The sequence below is a fragment of the Budorcas taxicolor genome, chromosome 18 (genome assembly GCF_023091745.1).
Source record: "Budorcas taxicolor isolate Tak-1 chromosome 18, Takin1.1, whole genome shotgun sequence".
NCBI classification, from domain to species: Eukaryota; Metazoa; Chordata; class Mammalia; order Artiodactyla; family Bovidae; genus Budorcas; species Budorcas taxicolor.
The window spans coordinates 55,873,280-55,896,490 of NC_068927.1; the positions used below are offsets into that span (position 1 = coordinate 55,873,280).

Here is a 23,211-nt window from a genome sequence, read left to right on the forward strand (position 1 = left end):
CGTTTCCAAAGAAGATCACAAATTCACAGGTAATTCACTCGGGGTTAGGATACTGGCATATCTCTTGGGGAGACAGCTCAATAGGACACAGCAGCTGCTCGTTCCTAGAACCCTTTTGTGTGAACTAGAAAACAGCGCCCCCCTTCCTCTGGGGATTTGGAGAGCAGCACATGACCCAGATTCCAGCCCCTTTCAATCAAGCCAGTGCTTTGAGCAGTGAACAACCTGCGCAACCGCACATGAAGGCCCTCAGGATCAAGTGGGAAGGGACGACTTCTTTGAGGAGGTGACATCTGAACAGAGAACTGCATGAAAGAAGGGAGGGGACCACGGGAAGAGAGCACCCAAAGCATCAAGAACAGCCCGTGCAAAGGCCCTGAGGCAGGAGCGTGGACAGAATGTAAAACCGCCAAATGGGTCTATGACTGGAACCTGGGGAAGAACGGGGTGCAGACAAGAGGTGAGATCAGTGGGAACAAAGGGCGCCGAGCCTGTAGGATCCTATAGCTCCACGCTGTAAACTTCGCTTTTACTCTAAGAATGAGGCAGGAACCACCGGCAGGTTCTGCGCAGAGGGCTGTGAGCTGACTTCGTTTCCCTAGGCGCCCTCTGGCGGCCACGTATGCAAGCTACAGGGCAAGGAGGCAACGGCCAGTCAGGTGGGTGTGACGGCGGCTGGACTAGGGTGATCCACCCCGTTTCTCGGCAGGCTCCTGGGGGTGTATGGGAGGGGAGAAGCAGATACATGGGATCTCCAAGAGAGAGACCGCCCCCTCCTTCCTAGCTCTAGACCTACTTCCCCTGCGTATGTAATAAAGATCTAAAGGAGAACAGCGGTGCTCAACATCCTTGAATCCCCGCACGCTCCTGGAAGACCCCATGTGGCCGTGGAAAGAAATTTGCCGGTCATTTCCACCGGCTAACATTGGAAGTCCATTCTGAAGGAGATCAACCCTGGGGTTTCTTTCGAAGGAATGATGCTAAAGCTGAAGCTCCAGTACTTTGGCCACCTCATGCGAAGAGTTGACTCATTGGAAAAGACTCTGATGCTGGGAGGGATTGGGGGCAAGAGGAGAAGGGGATGACAGGATGAGATGGCTGGATGGCATCATGAACTCGATGGACATGAGTCTGAGTGAACTCCGGGAGATGGTGATGGACAGGGAGGCCTGGCGTGCTGCGATTCATGGGGTCGCAAAGAGTCGGACACGACTGAGCGACTGAACTGAACTGAACTGAACACTGGAAGGCTAGCTGAACGCAGCCCGACAGAGGGACATGATGGCTAACGTTTCCAGAACACTCGCCTTGGGCATTGCTCCCAGCTCTTCACCCAGAATATCTTATTTGATGCTCACAGAAGCTGCCGTGTGGGAATTAATAACCCCATCTTGCAGATGAGGAAACTGAGGCCCCAAGGGATGTAGTAAGTAGCAGACTGGGCTGCAAGCCAGGCGGTCTGGCTAGGAGCTTGCAGTCTTCCCCTGTGCACACCCAGCCTGGGGGGAGGGGTGTATACAGCAACAGGTGAAGTGAAGTCGCTTAGTCATGTCGGACTCTTTGCGACCCCATGGACTGTAGCCTACCAGGCTCCTCTGTCCATGGGATTTTCCAGGCAATAGTACTGGAGTGGATTGCCATTTCCTTCTCCAGGGGATCTTCCCAACCCAGGGATCGAACCCGGGTCTCCCTCATTGTAGACAGACGCTTTACCGTCTGAGCCACCAGGGAAGTCCTGTATACAAGGCCTTGGTAAATCTGCTGTGCAAAGGCAGAGACAGCCTCCTCCCCAAGCTGGGTATGAGACCAAAACTGACCTCAGCTTCTGCAGTTAGCCTTTGGCACACTCGCTCTTAGATGCTAGCTACAGCAGAGTGGGCATCTGGAGAGTGTTCAGTCGCTCAGTCGTGTCCAACCCTTCGCGACCCCATGGACTGTAACCTGCCAAGCTCCTTTGTCCTTGGGATTTCCCAGGCAAGAACACTGGAGTGGGTTGCCTTTTCCTCCTCCAGGGGATCTTCTTGACCCAGGGGTCGAAACCGAGTCCCTTGCATCTCCTGCATTGGCAGGTGGGTCCTTTGCCACTGTGCCACCTGGGAAGCCCCTTTCTGCAGCTGAGCCGTCCGGAAAAAGAAGCCAGAGACGACTACCTCTGGACCCAAACCACCTGGACACGGAGCACGACTGGAATCCAAGACTGACCAGTGTCCCAAGTGAACAAGCTCACTGGCTGCTTTCTCCTTTTTTTTTTTTTTAAATTGTGAAAAAATACCCTTAACGTAAAATTTACCTTCGTAATCACATGAGCATTAAGATATTGACATTGTGCAACCATCAATCTTCAGAACTCATCTCATCATTCCTTTTTGAACTTGGCTGGCTCTTAGTTGCAACGTGAAGGATTTTTTTTGTTTGTCTGTTTGTTTAATTGCAGCATGTGGCTTCATAGTTTCCTGACCAGGGATCCAACCTGGGCTGCCTGCAATGGGATCTCAGAGTCTTAGCCATTGGACCAATGAGCTGGCGGTCAGCCTGGAAGTCAGGAACATTTCATCTTGCAGAATTGAAGCTCTGTGCCCATGAAACCATGATCCTGTCCCCCCTCCCCCTCCACCCAGCTCCCCCATGACCACCATTCCACTTTCTGTCTCTGAATCAGACTACCCTTGTGGGAGTGGAATCACAGTATTTGTTCTTTTGTGAGTGGCTTGTTTCATTCAACTGAACATCTTCATTCGTGTTGTAGAATATGTCAGTTTCTCTTTTCAGTTTTGACAGATGGGGTGGGGGCAGAGAAAAGAACATCCGAGCTTGTGCTTTGCAGTGGGGACTCCAGAGGCTGCAAAGGCATCAAGGAAATTGGATGACACTGGGGACAGATGTCAGAGACTCCCTGATTGGGAGGTCAGCAGGTAGCAAGATGCGACAGCCACCGTGGTTATTAAGGGCTCAAAGGGTATTTAATGGAGCTGAATATGTCAGCGTGGAGCTTTTTCACTCCACTGACTCCTTCCTAGAATATTATCTTTAATGCACAAAATGTAACCCTCAGGATCACAAGGGAACCAATTGTACTGAAATGCAGTTATCAGTATTTTTTGAAATCGACAAGGCTGTGGCATGGTAATAGGGTCTGGTGTACCAGTGCGCGATTAGAAAGCTAGCTCGCAGTGGGTCTAATCAGTGATGAGTAAGCAATCACTGGAAATTCCAAACACAGTGTGAGGACATCGAAGATTCCTCTTGACGACGGTCTGAAATCCTTGCTCTCACAGGACTCATGTTCTCGTGACGGAGACCCTCCCTGAAACAGAAAAATGTAAAATATGGTGAGAAAGGCTGCGGAGAAGAATAAAGCCATGAGAATGGATGGATGGTGGGTACTGCATTAAACAGGGAGATCAGGGCGGGCTTCTCGGAAGAGGTGACATTTGGGTGGAGACTGGAGGGAGGGAAGGGTGGGAGCCAGGATAGGAGTGGCCGGGTGGGACTTTCCAGGTGGAGGAAGGGCAAGTGCAAAGGGCCCTGAAAAGAGGGTTGTCTGAGGAACAGTGGAGAGGCCAGTGCGGCTGGAGCTGAGTGATCGAGGGGGAGAGAGGGAGGAGACGGCAGAGGGAGCCTGCGGATCTTTCAGGGCCTTGCGGTCCACTGAGGGCTTTGGCTTCTGCTTTGAGTGAAAGAAGAACCATGGAGGACTGTGAACAGAGGAGTTTTCATGCACTCGTTTCCGTTGAAAAAATTATTATGATTACTTAAAATTAATATTGTTGGTGGTGTTACTGTTTTATTATTGCTGTTCGCATGTCAGGAAGGGAGACAGGGGTGGAGTTTGAAGGCAGGACTGGGAACCCGCGCGCGCACCCATTTCGCAAAGGCACTGTGCCTGTCCCCACCAGAGGGCGCCAGAGGCCGGGCGCCCGGTTTGGGGATGGGGGGGCGCCTCGTCCCGCCCCCCCTTCTCTGCCCCTCCGGTCCCTCCTCCCCGTTCTGGGCCCCACCCGGCTCAGACGGCTCCGGACGGGACCGCGAGCACAGGCCGCTCCGCGGGCGCCTCCGATCCCCGCGGGACCCCCGCCCAGTTCTCCCTGCCCGGTCCTGCGGTCTGCGCGCCCCCTTGGTGAGTGACCCCCAACTGAGGCTGTGGCCTCCCAGCCTCCGCCCGCGGAGCCCTCGAGCCTGCCCTGGCTCTGGATCATTCCCCTGCTCGCCAAAGACCCTCAGTCCCCACCCCAGGCAGTGTGTAGGGGGTCTCTCAGTTCTCCGCAGCCCCTCCGGAAACCTCTCTATCTCCCTCACTGCCCCGACCCCCCGGCGGCCCCTTCAGTCTGCAGCAGTGTTCCCCACTCTCCTCCTCCCTTCCCGCCGCCTTCCTTGGAGTGGCCCTCCATCGCATTCATCCACCTCTGCTCCATTCCTCCTCCCACCCCCAAAGCTCCTCTCCTGCCTCACCAACCCCGCTGCCTGTCCAACCACCCAAAGCGTCCTCACTAAGATGTCCCCCAGGTCCCTCCCCTGGTAGGACACCGCCCAGGGCCCCCTCCCTCTGCCAACTTCCCAGGTCTGGCTCCAGCCTCTCCTTCACCTTTCTGGCGCACCCTCCATGAATTCTCCCCCTCCCACACACGCACACTTTTTTTTTTTTTTTTAAGCGTGGCAATGATTTTATGGATTGTAACATATTGGATGTGCAGTTAGTTTGGGTGCTCAAAGTGTCCCATCTTTGGCCAGTGGGAGTCCTGTCGAGCCAGGACTCTGTCCCTGTGACATGCCCCATCCCAGTTTGAGCACTTCCCCACTATCTGACCCAGACTCACTTGTTCTTTCCCTGCCTCAGCCCTGGAATTAGCCATTTCTCCCAGAAGCCTCAGTTTCTCTTTTAGTGGAAAATGGTATTGAGAGACCCCAATCTGACCAAAAGTCGGTTCTGTGCAGAGATCAGTAAAATTATAAGCATCCACTTAGACTGATCAAGGCGGGGCGGGGGGAGAAAGCAAGCAAAGACACAAATGAGTGATAATTGAGAATGAAAGGGGGAGGAGGGACATCACTATGGATCCTACAGTGAATGAAAGGCTAGTAAGAGGATGTAGTGAACAGTCTGGGTGCTGGGGGTGCTGGTTGCTGCTGGGCTGGCAATTCATTCTCTCCCTAACTCCTTAGATCTGGGATAGGAGCGTTGGCTCTGAGGTCAGGGTATCTGGAGTCCCAGCTTGAGCACTTCCTAGCAAAATGATCTCAGGGAAGTTATACTATCTTCCTGAACCTCAATTTCCTTATCAGAAAAGTGGGGGTAATAATAGCCTTACCTTACAAGGTTGTTGTGAAGATTAAATGAGTTAGAGCAGTTTCTGGCATGCAGTGATCACAAATGTTATTATTCTTGTGAATGATAACATCATGATCTGGGGGGGGGGGGGATCCAGGCAGTATTGAGACTCATTTCTCATCTTTGTGCCCACATGTTCAGCCAATCTGTCCATCCATTTTACAGTTCCAGGTCATGAAACCCACCATCCTCTCTGCCTAAATGCCCTTGTCACTCTTCAGGGAGCAGCTCAGAAGTCAGCCCAGGGGGCTTCCCCTGTGGCTCAGCTGGTAAAGAATCTGCCTACAATGCAGGAGACCCGGGTTCGATCCCTGGGATGGGAAGATCTTCTGGAGAAGGGAACAGCTACCCACTCCAGTATTCTGCCCTGGAGAGTATGTGTGGGAAAAGATTCTACAGGACACAACTAAGATCTGGTACAGCCAAATAAATAATAAACGTGAAAAGAAAAGTCAGCCCAGCCAGAGCTTTCCTAATCCTGTGATTGGTTCACCCTGTCCCCCTCTGGTGCCTACAAGTCCACCACCCAGCTTTGCCCAGGCCTCGCTGACTGCTCCGTGCCCCAGTTCTCTCCACACGGGAGGCTCTGAGAGTGTGGGGACTGGTCTCTGGTCTATTTTTGGATCCATACCTCTTGACACATGGTGCGATTTCAGTGAAAATTGCCAAATAATGGAAGGGGTGGGGACGGAGAAAGAAAAAGATGGAGGAATCCTTTTCTTTGGATCAGTTTCTGCCTCCTTCCCCTTGTTTATCTCTTGGGCTTCCACCACCAATCTCGCTTCTTCCAGCATGCCATTGTCACTCTCTCTCTTCCTCCAGCTGGAATAATTACCTTCTTCCTCCTTCAGCTGTCAGCTCCTGCCATCCACCCTCAGTGCTCTCAGAAGCTCTCCCCCACAACCCATCCCACCAGCCTTCTCCATCGATTCTACCTTCTGGCTCCCTTTCTTCTCCACCTCCTCCTCCAGGCAGTCCCCCATCAACATCCTCTCCTCCCACAGGTAGTCCTCGCGCTGTGCATCTCCGTCAGAGCTCAGTGGGCAGTGTGGAGCCACCATGTTCAGCTGGCTGAAGCGGGGCGGGGCTCGGGGCCAGCAGCCGGAGGCCATCCGCACGGTGACCTCGGCCCTCAAGGAGCTGTACCGCGAAAAGCTGCTGCCTTTGGAGGAGCACTACCGCTTCGGGACCTTCCATTCTCCAGCCCTGGAGGATGCTGACTTCGACGGCAAGCCCATGGTGCTGGTGGCTGGCCAGTACAGCACGGGCAAGACCAGCTTCATTCAGTACCTGCTGGAGCAGGAGGTGCCCGGCTCCCGGGTGGGGCCTGAGCCCACCACCGACTGCTTCGTGGCTGTCATGCACGGTGACACCGAGGGCACCGTGCCTGGCAATGCCCTCGTCGTTGACCCGGACAAGCCCTTCCGTAAACTCAACCCCTTCGGGAATACCTTCCTCAACAGGTGCGCAGCCAGCAGCCTGGAGGGTCCTCCTGTCCCTGGCCCCCGTCTTTGTCCCATCCCCTCCTGTGTCTCTCTCCTTTTCAGGCCTAATCCCCTTCTCTCGACTAGAGCCTTCCTCTTCTTGCCTTCTCTCGGGGAGCAGTTAAGCCAGTGACACCTGAGTTCGACTCCTGTCAAGCTGGGTGACTTTGCGCAAGCAACTTAACCTCTCTGTTTCTTATCCTCATCTGGAAAATGGGGATAACCACAGTCCTTCCTCCATAGGGCTGTTGTGGGGACTAAATGAATGAAAACATACAAAGTGCTTAGAACAGCACCCCGCACAAAGTAAGTGCTCAATTAGCATCAGCTCTGATTTTTTTTAATAGTTCTTATTCTTTGTCCTAATCTTCCTTTTCTCTTCCAAGATTCTTTCCCTCTCCGAACCTGATTCTCCTCCGTGCAAGTCCTGGGTTCCCTTCTCATGTGTCCCCTCGCCTACTTGTCCCTGCATTGACCCCTGACCTTCCCTCTGCCCCAGGTTCATGTGCGCCCAGCTCCCCAATCAGGTCCTGGAGAGCATTAGCATCATCGACACCCCGGGCATCCTGTCGGGGGCCAAGCAGAGAGTGAGCCGTGGTGAGTGAGGCTGGGCTCCTGGGTCTGAGGGAGGAAGGCCCAGGGTCGCTGCTACGGCTGTGTGAGGCCGGCCCTGAGCTGGCTGCGTAGCTGAGGGGAGCTGGTGGAAGGCTGTGACTCCTCCGAGCTGGCGCACGCTGAAGGGTGGGGGAGGCGTGTGGATGAACACGTGTGAACCCGCTGCGGCTGCATGTCTGGGCGGGTCCAAAGGATGGAGCGGGGAGAGACCAAGAGAGAGGGAGACTCCAAGGTGGACAGAGATTCAGAGGGCGAGGCCGGGATCCAGAGAGAGGATCCTGAGAGTGGGAGACCCAGCGGGAAGGCAGAGCTGGGCGGGGAGGCCCTGGGCCGCCGTCAGCGCCTGGCTCCAGCTCTGGGCCACGGATGGGGCTGAGGAGGGCCCGGGACGGGGAGTCTGGGCAGGGGCCAAGGGCGGCCAGGAATTTATAAACAGCTGTGCAGGGAGAGAGGCGGGGGGAGGGGTGAATTCCAGCGGGGCCTCTGGGTGAGCCCGGCCCCCACCCCTGCCCTGCCTGGCTCAGTCTCCGCGCCGCCCCCCCCATCCCCACCTCCCCGCATTTCTGTCCCTTCTACCCCTGCCCCGTGAGGCCTCGGAGGCCAGAAACTGGGGCAAAGGAGGTTGCACTGTGGGGCAGAGGGGACCCGGAGGCGATGGCGAGGAGGCAGGGAGGCTGGGCCTCGTTCGGGCGAGGGCGCGGAGGGTTACCGGTGTCCCTGGCCGCTGCCCAGCTGGAACCTGTCCCCTGGGAGAGAGGCAGGAGACAGCGGCAGAGGAGATCGGGGAGGGGGGAGGTGAGCTGCCAGCCCCATGGGGGAGGCAGGGGCCTGAGGGGGGTCCCTCGGGAGAGAGGGAGGGGGGCAACTCCAAGCCATGGCGGGGGTGCCATGGGGGAGAGAACGGGGGTCTCTTTCTGTGGCCTCGGGAGTAGAGGAAGAGGAGAGTTGTGTCTGTCTGTCTGTCTTGAGGGTGAGTGTGGGTATGAGCGTCTGTGCCCATGTGGGTGGCTAGGTGTGACTTTGGGCAGCTCCAAGGGCCTGGGGGCGGGGTGCTTGTGCGATTGTGTGTGACTGTGACTCACCGTGTCTCTGTAGGTAGTTGTATTGTGAAACGTGTGGTTGGTGTGTTGTGCAGGGGAACTTTTATGTGACTGTGTGGATCATCTAGTGTGTGTCTCAGGTGTGTGGGATTCCCAGGAGGCTCAGTGGTAAAGAACCCGCCTGCCAATGCAGGAGATGCGGGTTCAACCCTGGGTCGGGAAGGTCCCCTGGAGGAGGAATAGGCAGCCCACTCCAGTATCCTTGCCTGGAGGATCCCATGGACAGAGGGGCCTGGCGGATTGCATCCGTGTAACTGTGGGTGTGACTCTGAGGTGTCAGCGCTGTGCTCGTGGTTGTACCTGTGTGTGGCCCTGTAGGACTGAGGTGATTTTGTTAGATAGAGTATAACGGCATGTCTGTATACAATTGTGCTCTTGGGCTGTACAAGTGAGGGTGTGTGTGTGTGCGCATGGGTGTATCTTTTGTGTAACTATATGATTGCATCTCTTGTTTGGTGGGTGTGCTGGTGCGCACAGGCTCCTTGTGTGCCTGCTATTTGTTACTTTGTGTGGCTCTCAAACATCTTTGCCATTGTGTGACCCTGGTTGTCTGTGTAGGTTCCAGATTGCTGGCGAGGGTGTGTGCGAGGGTCTGCACCTTGTGGTGTGACTCAGATGGTGTCCAGGTGTCTGCTTGCTCTAGGGTGCACAAGTTTGTATGTGCACGTGTGTGTGCATTGATGAAGCATGTGGCCTCTGTGTAGAATATCTGAATGTACACGTGTGTGATTGTGGCAGAGTGGAGCCTTCTGGCGGGGTTCCAATCTGGCCTCTGCTCCTTCTACACTGAGACGTTGCCCGAGCCACTTAACCTCTCCGTGCCTTAGTTTTCTCACCTGTAAAATGGGAACATGATAGTCTCACGCCATACCTTGCTGATTTTCCTGGTGGTCCAGTGGTTAGGACTCCATGCTTCCATCGTAGCTGTGCGGGTTCAACCCCAGCGGGGGGCCAAGATCCTGTAGCCTGCATGCCCCGTGGCGAGGCCAAAAAAAAAAGAGTCAAAATGTGTGAGGCACTTAGGGCAGTGTGTGGCCCCAGGAGGAGCTAGGGAAGGTCCTGTGATGACTGCTTTTCCTCTGTGAGGCTGTCATTCTGCACCTGGATGTCTGCCTGCCACGTCTCCCATTCCCATGCTGACTCAACATCCCTGCCTCCCTCCCTGCAAGAGACACACTTTCCAAATCTGGACGTGTGTGTGTGTGTGTGTGTGTGTGTGTGTGTGTGTGTGTAAACATTGGGGACAGGAGGGGCCCTAGCTTTGGTCCCTCTGTTGACCTGGCCCTCCCTCCCCCCAAAACAGCGTCCACCACCCCATCCCATCCCGTCCAGTTCCCTGTGGCTACAGGAACCCACTTCCGCTCAGGCAGGATGGGCCCGGCACCAGCTCCCCAGCAGAGCGTGGAGACCCCCAGGGCTGCGGCTCTGTGCTTGTGTGTCTGGAGCAAATGAACCAGTGGATTCCGTAACCACTCGGTTCCTCAGTTTCCCCTTTTGGAAAATAGGGGTCCTAAGAGTGCCTGTCTCCTGGAGTCATTTTGAAGATTCGATGAGTTGAATCGGGGAGGGCATGAGGTGACTTCTGGTGAATCAGCAATGGCTCTCTGTCCCGCCAGTTAACTCCTCACCCCCCAGATCACCACTCAGAGTTTCCTCCTCCGGGGAGCCCTCCCTGACCACCCAGCCTGGGTGGTCAGGCGCCCCCTGCCCCCGGGCTCCTGAGGCTTCACGGGTTTTCCCATCCCAGCCTGACCACTCTGGATGGTAAGCCCAGTAAAGACAGAACTGGGGCTGTCTGAGCCACCCTGTGTGCCCAGCACAGAGCAGGCTGTTCTGAGGGCGGCTCCTCGACGGCTCCACCACAGTGTCTCGCGGGCGTCATGAGGAACTCTTGTGGATTGCTCGCCGTGTGCCTAGCTCCGTGGGTTTTTTTGGTTTAATGCTTCTTTGTTCATTTGGTGGCATCGGGTCTTCGCTGCAGCAGGTGGGCTCCAGAGCATGCAGCTCAGTGGCTGCAGTGTGTGGGCATTTAGTTCTACAGCGTGTGGGATCTTAGTTCCCCCACCAGGGATCGAACCTGGGTCCCCTGCTTTGCACGGTAAATTCTTAACCACTGGACCACCAGGGAAGTCCTTGTTTTTGTTTTTGTTTTTTTTTAAGTTTTATTGTAAAATTTACATGCCTAAAGCGCACGCCTTTTAAGTGTATAGTTCAGAGCCAGGCACTGTTTAAGCTCTTCATACAACAGTCCCAGAAGGTAGGTTCTATGACTTTACCAAAGAGGAAACAGAGGTTGAGAGAGATTACTTGCTTCCTTAAGGTCACCTAGCTGATGGAAGCAGAGTCGGCATTCAAACCCAGGCCGTCCCGACTGCCAAGTCAGGGGGTCTCAACGGCTCCTCTCTGCTCTCCCAGGCATTGCTTGCTGCTGAATGAATGAGTGAACGAAGAAATGCATAGTGAAAGGAATGAATGAATGGGGCCCAGGAGCCAGCTGTTGGTGGGATAGGTGCCCTACGAAGGGAAAGACTTTGTATGTTCTCTGTGGGATCCCCAGTGTCCAGGACAGGGCCCAGCACACAGGAGACTCTCGGTAATTTATTGTTAATAAATTTGGAATATTTAACATCTGCTATGGCAAGACTCTAACAAAGGCCCAAGTAAAATTTTCAGTTGCTGGATGGTAGGGTGATCAAACACTTCCTGGGGAGGAGTTGGGGTTGATGGTGGCATCTGGGGGACTCGGAGGTCCATAGAAGCATAAGGAGTCTATTAGTAAACATTTCACTGTTTTAATAAGGGGACCGGTGCAAGCTGCTAATATTTGCCCAAAGAATGAATGGAAAGGTGAGGAGGGTGATTGTCCTCCGTAGTCGGATGGCTAGAGGGCCAGAGTGACGGGGAAACTCTGGAGGCTGGGGGCCTGGACCTATTTCCCACAGACAAAATTTTCAGTGGTTAACAACCTGAACATCTGTACAGTCCAGTTTGAGCCCAAAGCAATGAATGTGTCCCAGTGGCTGAAGGCTTGGGGCTGACCTCTGCTTTGGGGGACTGGAGCTCCTGTGACTCAGCGGTAAAGAATCCGCCAGCAGTGCAGGAGACGCAAGGGACGATTGGATCCCTGGGTGGGGAAGATCCCCTGGAGGAGGGCATGGCAACCCACTCCAGTATTCTTGCCTAGAGAACCCCGTGTACAGAGGAGCCTAGGGGGCTACAGAGTCTGGGGTCGCAGAGTCGGACATGACTGCAGTGAACACGCAGGCCCACGCCCTGTGCCACCCTTCCCCTGCAGGCTACGACTTCCCAGCTGTGCTGCGCTGGTTCGCGGAGCGCGTGGACCTCATCATACTGCTCTTTGATGCTCACAAGCTGGAGATCTCTGACGAGTTCTCGGAGGCCATCGGCGCCCTGCGAGGCCATGAAGACAAGATTCGCGTGGTGCTCAACAAGGCCGACATGGTGGAGACGCAGCAGCTGATGCGTGTCTACGGGGCGCTCATGTGGGCGCTGGGCAAGGTGGTGGGCACGCCCGAGGTGCTGCGCGTCTATATCGGCTCCTTCTGGTCCCAGCCCCTGCTGGTACCTGACAACCGGCGCCTCTTCGAGCTGGAGGAACAAGACCTTTTCCGCGACATCCAGGGCCTGCCGCGCCATGCTGCGCTGCGCAAGCTCAATGATCTGGTGAAGAGAGCCCGGCTGGTGCGGGTGAGCAGTGATGGGGGATGGGGAGGCAGCAGCCGCTCTTGCCTTCCCTCTGATCCTCCTCTACTTGGCTGCTGGTCCCTGATCTGGCATCAGCTATCTGATGAATTAGTTCACTAATCTGAGAAAGTTCTCCTGTTGTGCCTGGCCCTCTGCCAGGTGGTACTGGGAAGGGAGCTCTGACCACGGCAGTCCAGGGGAGAAGACCGTTTCATCCCCAGAGTTACCATCCAGCATGGTCAAGGCTGAGAACTTGGGGGCCCAGGAGAAATCCTGGAGAACTTCTTGGAGGAAAGGGCATCTGAGCTGCAAACTGGAGGATTATGAGGATGAGGAGGGGAAAGGATTCTAGAAAATGGGGCCAGCAAGTGCATGGACTGGCAATGAGAACATGGCCCGTTCAAGGAAGAGGGGAAATGCCAGTGTTGAAGCCAGTGTAGATGGTGGGAGTAACTGCATCTGAGGGGTGGGGGTGGGCTGGGGTGGGCTAGGTGAGAGTCAGATCACCCGGGACTGTGGTCTGGAACCTGTGCTTTATCCCAAGGGCACTGGGGAGCCATGGAAGGACTCAGGGTAGGGGAGGGACAGAGTCAGACCCTCGCTGCCTTCTGGAGGGTGGATTCAAGGGCAGTAAGACTGGGTTCCCAGACTAGGGAGGAGGCTGGGGGACCGAGGAACAAGGAGGAGCCTGGATCATCAGGACATAGCCTTGGGGAAGGGGAGGGGAGCACTGATTTAAGAGCGTTTCTGGAGGCCGAATGGTTTCACAGGGGAGGCTGCCAGCCAGGCTGGAGGTGGGGCAGGAAGCTGAGCAGGCAAGGAGGCCTGGAAGGTTATGGGGGGTGGAGGAGCCTGAGGTGTTGATTTAAGGAGCAGCAGAGGGGGTGAGTCAGAGCCCCCACCCCCCACCCCAGGAATCCTCCTTAGGAGGGAGCGGCCCAGTGCGGTCAGCTCCTGAAGCCTCCAGAAAACACCTTTCGCTCCTCTGCCCATGCCCTGGACTGTCTCTGTCTCTCTGTCTGCTGCTAAGTCGCTTCAGTCGTGTCCGACTCCGTGCGACCCCATAGACGGCAGCCTACCAGGCTCCCCCGTCCCTGGGATTCTCCAGGCAAGTTCTCTCTCTAGATCTCCTCATTTCTACCTCTTTCTGTTTTTTTCTCTTCTTATTTTTTCCCTCATCATTCTCTTTTCTCTTTTTCTCCTCTCTCCATCCTCTCCCTCCCTCGGTCTCCGCCTGGTTCACCCGCTTCCCGCACGGACCCGGTCCCGCAGGCCCCTCGGGGAAGCTGCTCCCGCAGCAGCAGGAGCTGGAACCCCAGGGTCCGTGGGACCGAGGGGCAGGGTGGAGCCGGACACCTGGTGCCCCCACCACGCAGGAGGCGGCTCCGGAAACCCAGACAAACCCCGGAGTCCCGGACCCGCGCCCAGGCTCGGCCCGCCCACCCACCTTATCTCTTCCTGGCACCTTCCCCCGCTTCCTCTCTGGAAAAGCCATTAGCGCCCCCCCTCCTCATGTCTTCTGGGCTCCAGAAGAGCGGCCCTTAGGCCCCGCCCCCTCTCCCCATTGGCCCGCTCTCGCAGGCCCCACCTACCCGCATGGCCACACCCCTGCCCTGATTGGTCCCCTCAGACCTCCCCCCTTGGCACCCACGCCTCCCCCCTTGCTCCTGCAGCTCCTCTGTGGGCCCCAGTGCCCCTCAAGATACGGGGTCTACTGTGACCAAGCCTCGGTGCCCTTCCCCTGCCCTGTGTCACCCGCTCATCCCCACGTGGGATTCTGCCACACCTGGTCCAGCCATCAAACAACAGCCCACACGGTTCACCTCCCCACATGCTTTCCCCCGACAGTACAAAGCCTCTCCTCACTCTTGGTAACTACCCCTCTATGCCTCAGTTTCCCTGTCTGTAACGATTTAGGATGTGGGTGAGCCCTCTGCCTCTGCCCTTTGCTTGAAGCGACAGCTGCTGTTAGAAGGGGCGGTTTCCATGGGCTGTGTGACGCTTGAGCATAGGTCAAGACCCCTGATGGGCAGGGTCTTGGGAGGTTCTAATTCTAAAGAGGCCAGGGTGCCCTGAGCCTTCCTACAGAGCTCTCTGAGGCAGCCCAGTAGCTTTCATTCCACAGTGACTGAGGGCCGACACTGGGCTCCTGTACTGTTCTAAACCCTGGGGATGCCACAGGAAACAAAAGCAGATAGTTTCTTTTCTTGTAGAATTGCTTTTTAATGGGGAAGTGAGTATCAAACAAATTCAGCCCTGATACACTGAATGTGAAGAAACATGAAGCAGAGGAGAGACTGGTGGTTATTTAAGGGACTAGGGTCATCAAGGAGGGTCTCCTGGAGGAGATGATTCTCGAGCAGAGAACTAACGGAGGGGAAGGGGTGAGCAGAGTGGAGAGATGAGGGAAACTGTACCCAGGCAGAGGGAACAGCAAGTGCAAAGGCCCTGAAACCAGGACATGCTTGAATATGGAGCCCAGGGTGGCTGGAGGAGACAGGATGGTGAAAGGATATGAGGATTCAAAGCCAGCCAAGGTGTCACCAGAATGTTTAGCATTCTAAACCTATGACTCACTAAAAGGAATTTTTAATGAATGTTTTTAATTGAACATTTAAGACCATCTCATGGGAAGGCACTCATGTACTGTCAAAGGTGCCCCCTCCCACCCCTGACTCCGACAGTCCTCAGGTTCTCTTTCCCGCAGACAACCCGCAGGAATAGTTTCTTCTGTCTTTTTCCCGATACATTCTATTTTTACTTAAGCATATCCATTTAATTATTGAGCTTCCTATTTAAAAATAGGGCTTCCCTGGTGGCTCAGATGCCAAAGAATCTGCCTGCAATGCGGGAGACCTGGGTTCCATCCCTGGGTCAGGAAGATCCCCTGGAGGAGGGCATGGCAACCCACTCCAGGATTCTTGCCTGGAGAATCCCATGGACAGAGGAGCCCAGCGGGCTACAGTTCCTGGGGTCGCAGAGTCGGACACAACTGAGCAACTAAGCACAGCACATTTGAAAACAGGGCGTGTGAATGCTGGCTTTCTCTCCTCGTTTACTTTTTGAGAACATATGAGATTGTGGCTCAGAGGTTCTCAAGTTCACTGGTTTACTTCCCAAATATTTCTTGAGTCTTTTCTCTGCACACTGTGCCAGCGCTGGGGACAGAGGAGACAGAAAAGGTCCAAGCCCTCCTGGAGCGCACATTAGGATGAAAGAACACAGAATAAGAATGACAGATTGCGATAAGTGCTGTGAATGAAACAATGAAAGTAAAGAGAGAGAGAAATTGGATGGTGGTGCTTGGGGCACCTGCTTCCCACAGGATGGTCTCTGTGAGGAGGTGACATCAGAAGGAAGCTGAAGGGTGGGATTTCCCTGGTGGCCCGGCTGTTAAGCCTCTGCCTTCCAGTGCAGGGGGCATGAGCTCAACCCCCGGTTGGGGAACTAAGAACTAAGATCCACATGTAGCCTGGTACAGCCAAAAAAGAAAAAGGAAGCTGAAGGACTCAGTTGTTGGAAGACCAGGGCGGAATTCCAGGCAGAGGGTAGCATGTGCAAAGGCCTTGATGTAGGAGAGTTTTGCAGGCTGATTTAATATAAAAAAGGAAGGCTGTTGAGGAAGCTTGAGCAGATAGGGGCAGGGGGCAAGGCATGTCGAGCCGTGCTTCTCACACCTTTCCATCTCAGGACCTCATTACACTCTTAAACATTATTGAAGACCCCAAAGAGTTTGTATATACACAGATCAGATCTTTCTATATTAACCGTATTAGGAAACTGAGGGAATTCCCTGGTGGTCCAGAGGTTAACACTGGAGGCTTTCACGGCCATGACCTGAGTTCAGTCCCTGGTTAAGATCCCACAAGCCTCGTGGCTCAGCCCCAAAAGGAGAAAGTTAAAACTAAGAAACGTTGCACTTTCTCTCATAATATTAATTAACCAGCAATACTTATATCAGCCTCACCGTGAGCCTTGTAGGATCTTACTTCCCCGACCAGGGATTGAACCTGAGCCCTTGGCAGTGAAAGTGTAGAGTCCTAACCACTGGACCACTGGGGATTCCCAAACAATACTTACATACTTAATAGTAGATAACAATAGATTATAAATGTTATCAATACATTGTTGATCATGCCAATATATATTAACAGATACTGATAGTCTTATCAAATCATTTAAAATAGCAAGAAAAACCTATTGCCTGTTAACCTAAGTAACAGATGTTTTGGGCTTCCCTGGTGGCTGAGATGATAAAGAATCTGCCTGCAATGCAGGAGACCTGGGTTTGATCTCTGGGTCGGGAAGATCCCCTGTAGAAGGAAATGGCAACCCACTCCAGTATTCTTGCCTGGAGAATCCCATGGACAGAGGAGCCTGGTGGGCTACAGCCCGTGGGGTCACAGAGTCAGACACTACTGAGCGAGTAAGCACAGAAACACACAGCAGATGTTTTATGAAAATTAACTGTTTTCCAGAACCCTCCAAAAAACAACGTAGAGAGGACAGTGGCCCTGTTTTGCATGTTTGCAAATCTCTTTAATGTCTGGCTTCAAAGGTGACATCTGGATTCAAACATCTGTTTCTACATTCAGATAGTTGCAGTATCTTTTAGCCTTTAAAAATTCCACGATTCACTCAGGAGGGAATGAAGGTAAAAAAGACAAATAGCCCCTCAGCATTCTTGTGAAAGCAGTTTTGAGTGTGCAACCCCCTTAAAGAGTCTTGGGGACCCCCTGGGGATTCCCTGGACCACACTTGGAGAATTGCTGCCATAAGGCCTTGGCGGCTGTGGGAGGAATTCTGCACTTGGATAAGAAGCAAATTGAAACTTGGGAGCAGTGTCTCATGGTCTGGCACTTGTTCCTAAGAAAAAAAAAAAAAAACTCCAGCTGCTGCTTCATGGGGAAAGGATTGAAGGGGCCAGAGGGTGAGCCAGGAGTCCAGTGGGGTGACAGGTGTGTCCCCCACCAGGCAAGAGATGGTGAGGTGGAGAGAAATGGAAAAGTGGGAGAGAGTTCAAAGGAGTTCAAAGGAACGACTGATGAAGTGGATGTGACCAATGAGGAGGGAGGATCAAATCAGGAGTAATTTCCAGATCTCTGGGCTCCACTGGGCAGGCAGAGGTGGGGGGTGGGTGCCATTTGCCTCCGGAGATGGGCACAGCTGAGGGTGACCCGGCCGGGCGGGGCCTGAATTCCACCGCGGGTGTCCCCGAGACGGAGCTGTCCAGGAATGTTGACAAGGCAATCGGCTCTGACTCGAGCTCCAGGGAGAGGCCAAGGCTGGTATGTCGACTTGGCAGTGGACGTGGAGGGATGTCGAAGCCACGGGAGGGGCTGGGATGACCTAGAGGAGAGGGGAGAGCCCCTGTACCCACAGCAGCAGCAGCTCACCTGTAACTGTTAGAAATTCACACTCTCAGGCCCCACGCCGGACCTGGTGACTCGGAAGCTCCAGCCAACCCATGTTTTAAGGAGCCTCCCAGGTGACAGAGGCAGGCTCAGGCAAGAACTCACCTCCCTACAGGTTCACGCCTACATCATCAGCTACCTGAAGAAGGAGATGCCCTCCGTGTTTGGGAAGGAGAACAAGAAGAAGCAGCTGATCCTCAAGCTGCCTGTCATCTTCGCCAAGATTCAGTTGGAGCATCACATATCTCCCGGCGACTTCCCGGACTGCCAGAAGATGCAGGTGGGTGGACGCCCAGGAGGGATGGGCAAGGGGTGATGGGAAGGTCAACTTCTGTAGGCTGAGGATCGGGCCTTGAAAACTAGAGGGATGGATGGCAGGTTCCTGAAAGCACCTCCCACAAATGGTTCCATGAGAGTGTGGTTGTGTGAGTTAGGATAAGGGAGTGAAGTGAAATCCCAAAGTAATGGTGGCCTAATTAGGATAGAAGTTTATTTCTCTCCTTCATAAGTATCCTGGAAGATGGTCCAGGGCTGGTTTTGTGCTTTACAGAACTAGTTCTCTTCTGTCCATGCCTGGCCTCCAGGCCCAAGAACTCCTCATGGTACAAAATGGCTGTGGAAACTCCAGCCATTGTGTCTGCATTCCAGCCAGCAAGAAGTGGGGGAGGGGGGTGTTAATGGTACAAGCTCTCTAAGAACACTTTTTAGAGGAGTGCCGTCCAATACTGCTATGATGATGGAAATGTTCTATGCTGTGCTGTCCAATGTAGTAGGCACTTGCCACATTAAACCTGAAATTTTAGGTTTTAACTAATTTAAATAACCATATGTGGCTACTATATTGAACAGGGTAATTCTATAGTTGCAAGTGCAACTTGTGCTGACTTCCGGTTGGCCAGAACGTAGTCACATGGCCACAGTGCTGCAAGGGAAGCTAGAAGTGTAGTTTTTCCTCTAGGTGCCTAGGTAACATTTGGGGATTCTATACTGAGGAGGAAGGGAAGATGGATATTGGGGGATCACTGAAGGCTCCTCCCATTTTCAGGCCTAGGATTAACCAGTGACATGGAAAGCACTGGGTCTGAGGGTGGCAGCCTGGGGTACATGAAGAGCCACTGGAGGTGGGCCGGGGTAGGAGCAACCAGTGGGCATGGGGACAGAGGTCCGAGCTCAGGCATGGAGGTGAGGACTAGCCCCTTCCCCAGGCTCTGCTTTGAGGCTGTGTTGGGGTGATACTCAAAGCCTGTGACCTTTGGGTCTCTGATGTTTCTACTCCAAGACTGAGGAATTATAGTTCAGTGAAATTCCTCTTGGCCACCGACTAGCTCCGTGAACCTGTGCAAGGCACTCACCTTTCCTGAGCCTCAGTTTCTTCACCTGGAAAATGGGCATCATCCTGATTGTATCTACCCTGAATGCTGAATTGACTGGTGTTAGTGGTGGCTCAGACGGTAAAGCGTCTGTCTACAATGTGGGAGACCCGGGTTCAGTCCCTGGGTTGGGAAGATCCCCTGGAGAAGGAAACGGCAATCCACTCCAGTACTATTGCCAGTACTAATCCCATGGACAGAAGAGCCTGGTAGGCTACAGTCCATAGGGTCGCAAAGAGTCCGACACGACTGAGTGACTTCACTTTCACTTTCAGTGACTTCCTTAGGACAGTATCTAGCACTGAGTTTGGGCTGGATCAAGGTTTCTCAACCTCTGAGCTGCTGACATTTGGGACTGTAGGGGGCTGTCTTGTACATTGCAGCCCCCTGTGCTTAGCAGCATCCCTGGGCTCTACTCACTAGATGTTAGTAGCACTCCCAAATTACGGCAATCAAAAACATCTCCAGATAGTGCCCACTGTCCCCTGGGGGATACCAGCATCCCTGGCTGAGAGCCACTGGACTTGATAAAGAGCAGCTGTGAAGATCACACTGACGTTTACTGAGCACTTGATCCAGATAAATTCATTTAGACTTTGCCACCTCCCAATGAGGGGGGTGCTAGTTCTCAACCTGTTTTACAAATCTGAAAACGGACAGGGAAACCAGAGAGGTGAAGTCACTTTCCTGAGGGTGCACAGCTCCCAGGTGACAGCTGGGTTGGAACCTGGGCAGTCTGGCCTTGGAGTGCTCCTCCCTCACAACCATCACACCCCTGTCACTTTTCTGTTATGATTTTTTTTCGGGCTGGGCTGGGCCTTCGTTGCCGCTCAGGCTTTTCTCTGGTTTTGGCGATTGGGCTTCTCCCTGCGGTGGCTTCTCTCGTTTCGGAGCACAGGCTCTGGGGCATGTTGGCGTCCGCAGTTGCGGCACCTGGGCTCAGTAGTTGCGGTTCTCAGTCTCTAGAGCACAGGCCCAGCAGCGTGGCACTCGGGCTTAGGTGCTCCGAGGCATGTGGGATCATCTCAGATCAGGGATCAAACCCCTGACTCCGGCATTGGCCGACAGATTCTTTACCACTGAGCCCACCGGGGAAGCCCCCACACCCTTGCCTCTTTATGGTCTCATGATCTTTATGCCTTGGCTGTGGGAATTTAACGTGGTGCCAGAACGTGGATTAGTCTTTGCAGCGACTGTCCTGGTGCAGCTGGCTTAGCAATGGCGCATGTGAGAAGCAGGGTGATCACAGACTCCGCCCAGCAGCGGCTCAGCTCTTGCACCAGATGACTTCTTGCCTGGGGCCAGGATTGGGGGTGGGGTGGGGTGGTGGGGCCCGTCCCAGGATCTCCTGATGACTTGTCCATCCCAAACCTAACCACCAAATAGGGAGCAAGCCACTTAGCCCTTTCTGTGTGGTGGGGTAACAGAGCCAGCAGGGTGGCAGGAATTGCATTTTCTTAACTTGCATGATGGTCGGGGAGGCTGTAGCGGGTCGGCAGGGCTGAGGGCTGCGTTCTGGTAAAGTTCACGTCACCATGTTGAAATCCTCCTCCCCTGGCTGGCGGACGGCTGCTGCTCTGACTCAGAGGTCCCTGTTCTCCCTCCTGTCCAGTGAGTCACGGGGCAGTGGGAGCTTGCTGCCAAGTCTGTACTGAGTGGTGGGTACCCAGGTGAATTGGGGTGTTCCCCCATAATCAGATACTTCTGCCCATCTCCATCAAGAGCTGGCCAAGTGTCCTGGAGCCAGCATGGGCCTGGGGGGCCTGGGGATGCTGCCTCCTGACTTCTCTGTCCCCCCCACCCAACCTCCCTGCAACCAGGAGCTGCTGATGGCTCACGACTTCACCAAGTTCCACTCGTTGAAGCCGAAGCTGCTGGAGGCCCTGGATGAGATGCTGACCCACGACATTGCCAAGCTCATGCCCCTGCTCCGGCAGGAGGAGCTGGAGAGCACGGATGTGGGTGTGCAGGGGGGCGCTTTCGAGGGCACCCACATGGGTCCCTTTGTGGAGCGGGGGCCCGACGAGGCCCTGGAGGACGGCGAGGAGGGCTCGGATGACGACGCCGAGTGGGTGGTGACCAAGGACAAGTCCAAGTACGACGAGATCTTCTACAACCTGGCGCCGGCCGACGGCAAGCTGAGCGGCACCAAGGTCAAGACCTGGATGGTGGGCACCAAGCTCCCCAACTCCGTGCTGGGTCGCATCTGGAAGCTGAGCGATGTCGACCGTGACGGCATGCTGGACGACGAGGAGTTCGCCCTGGCCAGCCACCTCATCGAGGCCAAGCTCGAGGGCCACGGGCTGCCCACCAACCTGCCCCGCCGCCTGGTGCCACCCTCCAAGCGGCGCCACAAGGGCTCGGCCGAGTGAGCCAGCCCCCCCGCCCCACCCTCGCCTGCCCGTTCTCCCTCCCTCTTGCCCTGCTGTGGCTCCCCAGCTCCGGATGGCTGCACACACATCTTCACCCCCAGCCCACAACCGCGCTCCCTGCCCACTCTCCCAGCTGTAAGGATGGGGGTCCCTCTGCCCCCACTCCCCACCGTCAAACAGTGGGGACCAGGGGAGGGGCAAGGCTTCTCTGCCCACCCTCCACACCTCTACACTCACGTTACACTTAGCACATCATTCCGACACTAACACACAGAAGCACCCATAAGTGCCTCATTCGTTCACGTATTTATTGAGCACCTTCTATGTTCAGGGCTCCTTCTAGACATTGGGGAGTAAAACAGACACATTTGTCTGCGGCTCTCATGGAGCTGACATTCTCAGGAGAGAGCACGCCCAAGGGTCACTCACACTCAGACATACACCCAGCCCCAACCAGTCTGATCCCTGGTTCTGAGCGAGACCCCTCGCCTATCCCCATAAGTGAGCCGCCGCTTGGTTGAAATGACTAACACAGGGGCCCCACCGCCCCACTTCCTCTTGCCATGAGGGCAAGGCCCCTCCACCCCATCGGGTCCTCAGGCCTAGGGACCCCCAGGGGCTCAGAGCGGGGAAATGCAACCTCCTACTCCCTCCGCGGGGTCCCTCTTAGCCCCGCCCCCCAGCTCCGGCCACACCCCTTTCTTGACTAAGGATCCTCGGTGGACGAAAGGCCCCCTCCACGCCTGCTCCTCCCAGACCGGCGCACACTCTGAGGCCTGTCCTCCACGGCTCACCTGCTCTGGACTGAAAGCCTGGCCTGCTGCCCGCCCCACCCTCCCGCACCCCAGGCTCCCCACAAGTGATGATCTGCATTTTAGACGGCGGGGGGCACGGCCTCTCCGCCCACAGTCCATATTTAAGTGGAGCCCCTGCCAGATAGGAAAGCCCCAGGACGTCATTTTAGTCCCCTTTTCAGGGACGTCGTGGGGGGAGGGGTTCTTGGTGCTACAGCCCTCCCTCCCCTCCCCTAAAAGGAACTCTCACCCCCCACTACACACCTTTCCCTGCCTTCACATTAGTGCTTGACCCTGGTGGAGGAGCCCACGGAAAAGATGGGGGGGGGAGAGCGAAATAGATGGGGATGACGCCCCCTCCAGGGAGCTCGCTGGGATTTCCACGCCCATCACCCCTCACCCCGTGCCCCGGAGGGGACTGTGAACGGAATAACGTTCCCAGAGTGCAAATAAAGCCAAGGCTTCTTTCCCAGTGCGAGTCTGGCTGTCTTGGGATGGGATGAGGGCAGGGATCGCTCTCCGCCCAAACCCCCTGGGGAAGGATGACCCTGGGCAGGACTTCACGGCGGGGAGTGGAGGGGGGTCCCTTCAAGCTCTCAGGGGCGGAGGCGGAGGCCATGACTCAATGCATCGGGAGCCTGATGACTCAGGCCTGGGCTGGGGGCCAGGCCGACATATTTTCCGTACAAAAGTTACTCTGGGGCCCTCCCTCTGGGACATCCCTCCCTCCTACCTCCTGCCGTGGGAGCCTGGGAACCAAGCCCTGGAGCGTAGGGTTTTGTGTGTGTGTGTGTACACCGCTGCCCCCCTCCCTCTCCTCCAACGTCCACCCACACAACCTGGGTACACAGCTTGACATGTAACACCAGCGGGCTCCCGGAGGAGAGGTGGTGATGCTGCCCATCAGGAACACCAAGTGTGCGCACGCGCTGGCTCACACTCGGGGGGCTCTGGCCTCCGCAACGCAGCGGACCCAGCTCCTGGTTCCGCGAACTCACACCCAGGCCACACCCACGGCGCCCGGGGACACG

General features: G+C 55.2%; 1 protein-coding gene across 1 annotated transcript; it reads left to right on the forward strand.

Moving 5' to 3' along the window:
- Positions 1-4,006: 4,006 nt before the first annotated feature.
- On the forward strand, positions 4,007-22,652 carry EHD2 (EH domain containing 2). Its single transcript, XM_052655377.1, has 6 exons — positions 4,007-4,117; positions 6,331-6,789; positions 7,310-7,407; positions 11,821-12,233; positions 17,760-17,924; positions 20,835-22,652. The coding sequence occupies exons 2-6, from the start codon at positions 6,386-6,388 to the stop codon at positions 21,384-21,386; spliced, it is 1,632 nt and encodes a 543-aa protein (XP_052511337.1). The 5' UTR covers positions 4,007-4,117; positions 6,331-6,385; the 3' UTR covers positions 21,387-22,652.
- The last annotated feature ends 559 nt before the right edge of the window (positions 22,653-23,211 follow it).

Excerpts from the sequence above, each read along its gene's own strand:
- EHD2 (XM_052655377.1), top strand. The coding sequence starts at position 6,386 with ATGTTCAGCTGGCTGAAGCGGGGCGGGGCTCGGGGCCAGCAGCCGGAG. Across the intron at positions 6,790-7,309 it reads GGGAATACCTTCCTCAACAG|GTTCATGTGCGCCCAGCTCC; the intron begins GTGCGCAGCCAG and ends CCTCTGCCCCAG. Across the intron at positions 17,925-20,834 it reads CGGACTGCCAGAAGATGCAG|GAGCTGCTGATGGCTCACGA; the intron begins GTGGGTGGACGC and ends CCCTGCAACCAG.